This window comes from Vanessa cardui, chromosome Z (genome assembly GCF_905220365.1).
Source record: "Vanessa cardui chromosome Z, ilVanCard2.1, whole genome shotgun sequence".
NCBI lineage: Eukaryota > Metazoa > Arthropoda > Insecta > Lepidoptera > Nymphalidae > Vanessa > Vanessa cardui.
The window spans coordinates 11,295,031-11,304,489 of record NC_061154.1 but is presented as its reverse complement, the minus strand read 5'-3'; the positions used below and the strand labels follow the sequence as shown (position 1 = coordinate 11,304,489).

At 30.8% G+C, this 9,459-nt stretch overlaps 1 protein-coding gene across 1 annotated transcript; it reads right to left on the bottom strand.

Moving 5' to 3' along the window:
* Positions 1–790: 790 nt before the first annotated feature.
* Positions 791–8,763, bottom strand: LOC124543381. The gene is made up of 7 exons (XM_047121593.1): positions 8,565–8,763; positions 7,899–8,057; positions 7,331–7,514; positions 6,568–6,819; positions 3,453–3,527; positions 1,833–1,948; positions 791–919 (listed from the first exon to the last, which is right to left on the bottom strand). Exons 1-7 carry the CDS (start codon positions 8,730–8,732, stop codon positions 815–817), a joined length of 1,059 nt encoding a protein of 352 aa, XP_046977549.1. The 5' UTR covers positions 8,733–8,763; the 3' UTR covers positions 791–814.
* Between the last annotated feature and the right edge of the window lie 696 nt (positions 8,764–9,459).

Sequence of the window (9,459 nt, the reverse complement as noted above, 5' to 3'; positions counted from 1 at the left end):
ATATAGTAAATCGTTCTAAATTTAGCGTGGTACTAAATAGTGTAAGCAAACAACATGAGGGATTTCATCCATCCACCAATCTGAATTGGAGCAGCGCGCAATAACTTACAACCATACCCTTAAGAAATTCAGACAAGAGGTCACCTTTGACCAGTGGGATATATACTGTCTGGTACTTTACTTTGTTCTTTATTATGTTTTAATAATTTTGACGCCTCGTATTAATAAGTTTTTAAATAAACAGCCGGTAATCCATTATCACTTAAACAATGGGATAACGCTTTTGTTTTCTACCCACAAAAATTCAAATCTGTTAAGCAGATTGTTTGCACGAACCCTTTCTTTTATTTCATATTTAGAATTAAAATAAACAAAAATATATTCGAAGTTCAAATTAAAATAAAACGGTTTTTTTTTTGCTTGAGGGAATAAAATAGTATTTCGAAATTGTTCGTACTCAAGAAGTTGCACACTTAATACAATAATTGAGTCAAAGTTGAGACGATTGACAAAAACACCTAAATCAGGCCAGCACACGTTCTTTTAAAGCCATAGCCAAGCACGCCGGCCCGTAGCAACGTGTATTGGACGCTTTACAAATTAGAAACCAATGAGAAACCACACGTGACACGTCACGTGTACTGAAGAAAAGGGGTGAAAAGTCAATTGAACAATAAAATTGTTTATTTTGGTTTAAGTAGAATATTTATTTCGAATAAAATGATAAGCATAATAAATGAGAGCTAACAAAAACAGAGAATAAAGTTTTATTTAAACAATATATTTGGCAATATATGAGCGACTTTTGGATGGCTTATTTATTTTGTTCTTCATCGCTCGACTCCGATACAGCCGGTGTGACGGTCACGTTTCGTCTGCTAAATATCTTTTCACTTGGTAAGTATATGCCAAATCGATCCTGGATTAACATAAAAAGTTATATCAATATACAATTACATATATTAATTCAAATTTATCTTAGTAAGTACTTTCGGAACTCCTTATATATTAAGAATTATTTTTTGATAATTCCACAACTTATGAGGTAAGGATAAGGATTACAACTTTATGTGAGAATAGTCATCATCGTAGTTCTACCTAGAAATTCGGGATACCTTTAATTTGATATCCCAAACTTGCCTCTAAACCTACATATCGTAGGGTGTGCGCGACGGCCCTTAACACATGAAAGGTCCCAAAAAGTTTAGGATGTCAAAATAAAAGTTTCGACAAGTTTATAGCTGGGTATCTCGAATCCCGAGGTACTTACTTAATATTGACTAAGTTGGCTGTACTAGGAGTACTTATTTCTGACGAAGTATGAAATTTCATATATAACCATCTGGTGGGGCTTAAGTAAATGTTTCGTTCTTGAAGATTTTGAACAAAAATATATGCAAAAATATGCCCTCGTTTTGAAAGTTCGAAAAATGAAGAAACAAAAAGCAGTTTTGACCGTTCACACAACATTTTATTACATTTTCAACACCAAAGTATTAAGTTTGAATGCCCACTGTATACTTAGGTCAGAGTTGATATTACGTTATAAGTTTTCGTCGTTGAGGTATCACATATCGATCAAGCAATTTCATAATACTCCTTCTTACTTATTTATTTTCAAATATTTTCATTACCCATTTACTATATTTAATTATTCATTCATTCGTTGTTCATCCATCCCATTTTTATAAAATGCCCAGCGAAGCCGACGGAGTAATAGCTATTATGTATTTATTTATTTGCGAATGCAATAAGATAATTATACTTAATTAAATACATATACAAACATTATTTGAATAGTATATTTAGTTGTAGAAAGAAACTTAAGTAACCTTCGGATATCTGTTATATTTAAACTGCGGATGACACACGCAAGGACGCGGAGGTGGTGTTTTGTAACTCTCATGGGACGAGATCTCGCTTTTAGGAGTCGGAGGCGTCTCGTAACCTTAAAATTACAAATTACCTTAAAATATTATCACAGAAAATGCAGATAATTTTACATTATTCATAAAACAATGTTAATTTAAATATTATTTCTTATCGTAATTTCATTTTTACAGTATCATTAGTTTTTAATTTAACTGGATAGGTATTGTGAATAATATTCTATAGTGAACAGATATGAGCAATAATATCTACGTTTAAAATACAAATCGATCTGTTGTTTAGGGGCCGCTTTTCAAAATAAAGCAATCAAATTTCCTCGCCCTCACTACTCGTGCTCATTTTTACTCTTTTCAACTGTGAATACTTCTTTTTGCGCAATTACGCAGTAAATCCATCAGTACGAGCTTCCGCAAATATGCTGCAAGCGCTACAGCCCCAACAACATCCTAAAGGCATTATTACATTGAACAGGGCGTTCAACGCCCTTTGTGTATAGGACTAAAGCTACAGACTCCTCGCAAAGAATAGGCCTTAAATAATGTTATTTTAACATCCAGCCCTATTGCGTTGGATCTAACGTTTTCCGCGTGTGCATTAGATCGTTGTGTTTTTGTTTTTTTTTAACTTTTCTTTTATGTTTAGATATATGCTCGAAATATTTATTCTTGTATATATAATTGTTTTGCTTAAGTAAACACAACAACTGAAAACAATCAATAGTAATACGATTAAGAGTAACAGTTTCAAGCAGTTAGAAACCGCTGTGGTTTGTCCAATCTATCTAACTTCGATAGTTAAATATATATGAAACATTAATAAAATTAACGTAAAGTCTCAAATATTTTAAAACTCAGCACGAATAAAATTTTAAATTAATTCAAATGAAACATATTCTGTAATAGCCAATAATGCAATTCGATATTTTAATTACAATCTATTGAATGCAAAGTTTTCGTAATCTATATAGTAAAATTCAATTTATATTTTACGAGGATGTTCAAATTTTAGCCGCGATTAAAATCTTCTTTATTATATCGCCTGATGTTTGGACTAAGTTGTACTAGTAGTGGTCACGAACTGAGCTGAGGCCAGTCAGCTCGTGACCACGAGGATAGGATCGCGGTTAGAGCTCGAATATAATATGATATTATATAAAATGGATAATCCTCGCTTGTTCGATAGTGGTCATTAAAGTATGTACGTATACTTTCGCATACATAAATTTACATCCTTACGTATAAACTACTAGATATCGTCCGCGACTTCGCACGTGTTTTAGGAGGTTGTCATGTGTTGGGCAAAATAGTAGCCTATTTCCTTCCTTATAATTCAAATTTGCTCGAAAGCAAATATCCTCGAATTCGGTTCGTGGGTTTGGCAGTTAAAGAGCAAAAAACAGACAGACAGAGGTAATTCCAAATTTATAATATTAGTTTAAATATAGATTTTTACAAACCTTTGAACGAGGACATATATTTAAAAAGATAAAAAAGTTGTTCACAAATTATAACATTCATGTCAAAATAATATTTAAATATATTTGTATTTTATTAAATGAGTACCTTTAAAATTATTTAGACGCCTCAAAGTTCTTTTCATTTTCTTTCTCATTCTTTTTTCCCAAGCGATTGCAGCAACTGAAAGCAAATACAAGACTAATTAATTTAGTAAAAATTATACATTTCAGTTCATTCGCTACTCTGCAATAAATACTTATAATATAACTTATAGTGTCAATCTTAAAATGAATACTCGTTGATTAAAATAGTGTTCCGTATAGCTAATATCTTGTACGATATCGTATTTTGCGAATGAAAAGGCATAATAAATAAGCTCGGCTTGCTAGTGAGGTAAATGTAAGCCCGTCTGGATAGGTACCCACCCACTCATCAGATATTCTACAGCTAAACAGTAATATTTTGGTTTGTTGTGTTTCAGTTTGAAAAATGTTTTCAAACACAAAGGACACAAAATTTTGAGCTCCCAAGGTTGGTAGCATATTGGTCTGATAAAAGAAAAAAAAAAGTTCAATAATATGCGCCATCGCTCGTCGGATGAGGTATTTAGTGTCTTAACGGTCATTGACCTTAAATTGAATCACACTAAGACAAGTAATGAGAGGGTTTGACATGTGTGAAGGGAGCTGTAATTCAAAAATATTTTTTTATACTAAATAATATACTTTTATATAGATCTCCTTTAGCTTAATAAACGCAAGACAACAACCGGTAAATTAATTTATTAAAGCGCTGCCAGTATGCGCCTGAATGAGAATACAAAAAATGATCTGCCGGCTTGCTTCCCGTGTTTTCAATTTACAGCCGTTCAAAAATATATTCCATTTGTTTCCCCAGGTTATTAACATACATAACGTTAACTATTGAATTTGCTACTTGAATACTATTAATTTACAGCTCATATAATCTTAAAAATCAACGCTCGTGTCGTAACTTGTCAATGTCAAAATCCTTTGTAATAGCTGAAGTTTATTTTTACGGAAAAATCTACATATTAGAGCTCACATTTCTAACTTGACAAATGAATGAATTAGGCAACGCAGAATGGAGCCCCTCCAGTATTCATCACTCCGGGGGTGAATTAAAAACAAGCCAGAATGATTTTCGAATTTATAATATGGTACGGAGGTTAAAATAGTTTAGAAATAGGAAGTTGATAATGTAGCCATGTCAAAGCTGAAATAGAACTTTTAAACTAATCTGAATATGTTTGATGAAAAAAATAGTATTTATTTATAAGAAAACCATATATCTGAACACTTATGCAAATATAATATTTCAAAATCATTTCTTATCGAAAAAGTTAAATAAAAATATTTGCACAAGGGATATAGCATCTTAGTTCCCAAGGTTGGTGGTGCATTGACAATGTAAGAAATAGTTAATATTTCTTACAGCGTCATTGTCTATGGATGATGGTGACCACTTACCATCAGGTGCTCATATGCTCGTCCGCCAACATATTCCATAAAATAACTGTTTGGGAGTCTTGACAGTTATACTCGTATGGCGAACTGGAAACGTCATAAGGCTCTTAAAAGCCGATCATGACGATTCTTCGTTGCCATTCTTTCTTTCCTTGTATTGTAATGTAAGAGATATATATATATATATATTTTACGTTGTACGCAATTCTATATTTCGGTGTTTTTGTTCCTACTTTATATTTATTTCTTTCATTAAAAATTCTTTCAGAAATCATCGAATTCGCTATTTCATATTTGACAGGCGTTTCGATACGGCAACATTGTTTCAAGGCAATGGAATTTTATATTATGACGTCACATCAAGGTAATGAAGATTTTACGCACTGATTAAATAATGTTATTTCTTTTTAAAAAATGAAAGTTTATTAATTTATATTTTTTATGAACCTACGAATCTAAGGCTTTCTTATAAATTATATGTAATACAGTAAGCGACTGAATTTCCGCGCTAATCTGAGAAACAAACTTCGCAGTCACCCTTACAATAAAAGCAAAGTCTGAACTCTTAATTGGACTTCCAATTTCACAGCTTAGTATCATTACTCGTCATTTTCAGTACGATATTGTAAACGCCGCCTTATAATATCGCATTTTTAAAAAACATCGTTTTTTTATCACTCAACCTTCATCAAAGAACTCTCACTGCCAAACAAAACTGTCTTCTCCTCATGGTTACCGTTGATAACCAAACAATCATAACGACACATCGATACAGTGAAGTGAAATATTAAATTTATAAAGGATAAATTACTGTCAATTTTCAGGAATATTTTAAATTTTAAAATCTTACTACAAATCAACTACCTATTATGATATTTTTTTATATATAATCTGTAAATGAAAGAAATTATTTTATAGAGTTAGGCTATAGATATGCTTTTCTGTTTAATAAGGAAAGCTTACATAGGTTTTTTTTTATTTGACGATGTTATGGAATAACTATTCATTCTTTTTTTACAAACTATGTCAATTAGTAAAGCTAACGAGTACAATAGGTATGCATGTATCGTACACTCGTCGACTTTGAGTTACACAACAAGGAACAGTATATTACTATTGCAAATATATTTACATTAACAGTCCGTAATTCATATTATTTTAAAAATATTGAAATTATTTTAAATTCATTGATTTGACAATTTATATATTTCCAAATTCAGAAATCATTGTTTAGGACGCTTAGCGATTATAAAAAAAAATCACTTCGCCTTACATAAATATTTAAAAGATATGTATGTTTTTATTCTATTAAATCTATTTTCCAATAGAAAATTATAAATGCACTTAAAAATCTCAAGTGTATGTCTCAATATGTATGTCCTTTAGGCAAAAAATAATTAGTAGTTGTTTATTTAAAAGAAAAACTAAATTGCATTAGAGAGGAATTCGTTGTAGTACGCAATGACAATAAATTAATATATGAAAACAGGTAACTGTATGATTTGCTTACTGGACGCTCGTAATATTTTGGAGAAAAATTATGGTAATAATCAACAATCATCTTACGCATACATCCAAGACATCTTACTAATTTTTGAGCAATTATTTCTCGATAAATAATTTAATTAAACAATAATACCAAATAATAATATCTCGAGTACATTTGATACTACAATAATATGAATGGTATAAATATCTTCTGATAAGGTCATATCACAATCTGATCTCCTTACCGATACGTTCCTTTTCCGTGATATTAAAGTCAAATTTCTCGTAAGCATTATTAAAGAGTTCTACAATATCCTTTTTTATGTCAGTTACTGGTATTTCCATCGCGTTTTCGACTGCTTTTCTAAGTTCTATATATGCCGTATCATAGTTCAGAGCTTCGTCATCCACACGGAGAAAGATTGCTTTATCAACTGTATTTGAGACTAAGTTCATGAGAGTCTCTGATAGAGTCGGCTCCGGTGTTGGTATCGGTTCTGTAATATTAATAAGATTATTAACATTTTTGAAAAAACAAACTAATGTTACTTGAAAGATGATCTACAATTCGTGTTCTAGAATAAGGATGTATTTATATTTTTTATAAACTCGAACTCGATTTTTATTTGTTTCTATTTCAATTAATTTGCACAACTCGAAACGTGAATTATTAGAGAATGCTTTACGAACGAATATTTTAATATACTTTCGTTATTTGACTATTCTTGTTAGTAGAGATAATTTAATGAAGCTTTAAGCTCCATTAAATTATCTCTCTATATGTTTTCAAATTGTTTATTTTTATGTCATGAAATCACTAATGCCTATCTCACTCAGTGTCTTTTACTAATAATTTATAAAAAAACTTAAAAGACGTATACCGACGTAATCTATGTATTTTTTTTTGTTTAAATTTGACTTACGGCCATATGTAGATATTATAGATCGTTTTGCGCTGTGCACTTTAGGATCATGTTGCATTATGTAAGTAAAAATGTTTTGTCTCACCAGGTGTTGCCACCGTTGTATCTGACGTCACGTCTGATAGAAAAGAGGATGATTCTGTGTCAATGGTTGATAGAGAAGGAGTAGGCCATTTCGGAGGCTCTGGTTGGTAATGCGCTGTTATAACATTTCTTATATCATCTTTCAGTTCAATATTATTGTAAGGAGGCTGAGTCCCTGCTGATACCTGCAATGACACATCAGTCAAAAATGGATTGCTATTTAATTTTAGAATTTCGAATTCAATTATATGATCTATAAAAAATGTGGTCAATTTAATTAAGTCTGTTTATAATTACCCTGAGATAATTCTGATTCTTTCGCACCTTAGGAATAGTATTAGCATTATACATGTTACCGAGAACAATCTAATTTATAATTAATATAATAATAATAAGATTATTATCATGAAACATTATAGAAATTTTCCCATCTTAGCGATATTTTAAATATTTTTATAACGTGATATTGTTTTGTTTTGTTTTTTTTTTGTTTTAAATATATATAATTAGATTTTAAAAAACAATATTTAATTGAAGCAATCATTGTATAGCTAAACTTATACTGTAACCTGTTTTTTCTCCTTTGCCGAATAGCGATTGGCCTCTTCAATTTCTCGCATTAGTTCTTCGGCTGGTCTTATAAAATGGTCAGCAGCTTCTTTTAGTATCCCTTTTCTCTTATTTTTTTGCACCATCTTACTAATAAACACCTTCAGCATACCGTGTACCTATATTTTAACATTTAACATTAAACAGATCGATTCTTGCCTGACCATTGAGATTCCAGTCTCAACGCTGCCAAATATGCAGAATTATAGATAGAAAAGAAATAGCTATAATAACAGATAGAAAAACCTACATAAAAGGACACTGATTTCGGTCTTAACCTTAAAAAAATTACGTTAAAATGATAAATTTTATTTATTTGATTTTCGAATTAATGTTTTTTTACTTTTAGTATTTTCAATACTAGCATTCTTTGTAGTACGTCGAAAACACGAAACTTTAGCCATCACGATGATCCAATGCTAAATGGCGGATATACAAATCTCAGAGTATTTGGTGAAACATGTTTCTTCACCGCTGAGCTCGAGATGAATGGTAACTATAAATCAAGAGCTACAAATAATTCTTAGAATACTGCATTCGTGTTATAGCATTATGTAGCAGTTTGGTGAATTTACACGTAAAAGATAATTGTAAATTGTGATTAGGTACTAGACGAACGTAATAACCTCAGGGTGACGTAATAAGTAATCATCCTGTTCTATTTGTAAAGTCTGGCCAAATCTTGTAGTACATGCCGCCTGACATGGAGATAAAGCATCTTCGTCTCGACTCAAGTAACCATCCGCAGGCAAGACATCCGGAGGCACACCTTTCATTAACTTCTTAAGAGACATCTTTACTACTACATAAGTCTACAGTATTATGAATTTCTTCTAAGTAATATCTAAGTTAAATGAATTAATTGTGTATAGCGCTTTTGTTAAATCATTTACAGTACTGTCAAAATAATCATGTAATTGAATTGTCAATTTTAAGTGATGTTAATTTTATAATTCACCAGTCAACAACAATTATAATCCTGGCTTCAAGGTCGTTAATATTAGAAAATATTTAGAAAATATTTCTTAACAGCAGCTCAAAAATCACAAGAAAATTAGTTAAATCAAAAAAGAAAATAATAATAAAAAAATCCAGACTTTGTTTTAAATTTATTAGAAATAAAAATAAATGTAAAAAAATCTTCCACTAACCCGCATTGGAACAGCGTGGTGGAATATGTTCCAAACCTCCTCAAAGGGAGAGGAGGCCTTTAGCCCAGCAGTGGGAATTTACAGGCTGTTGTTGTCGTTGTTGTTATTCTTAGAAATTAGATGTTATTAGAAAAATATTTAGAAATACTTAATATTTTATTGTTATTTAAATATTTAAAATTTTAATTCTTTGGAGTGGCGGAGCTAATTTTTTTTTTATTTATCGCAATTAATTCCATACCATGAAATAATAATAATAAACTGATTATTAATAATGTTAATAATAATTGATGAAATTTTAACTAAGAATAAAATAGCCGCTTCTAAACCGAAAAATAAAACTCATTTTGTTCGCCAGATTCCTCAATAT

Excerpts from the sequence above, each read along its gene's own strand:
- LOC124543381 (XM_047121593.1), bottom strand. The coding sequence starts at position 8,732 with ATGTCTCTTAAGAAGTTAATGAAAGGTGTGCCTCCGGATGTCTTGCCT. Across the intron at positions 8,058-8,564 it reads ACTTATTACGTCACCCTGAG|GTACACGGTATGCTGAAGGT; the intron begins GTTATTACGTTC and ends GTTAAAATATAG. Across the intron at positions 3,528-6,567 it reads CACGGAAAAGGAACGTATCG|TTGCTGCAATCGCTTGGGAA; the intron begins GTAAGGAGATCA and ends ATTTGCTTTCAG.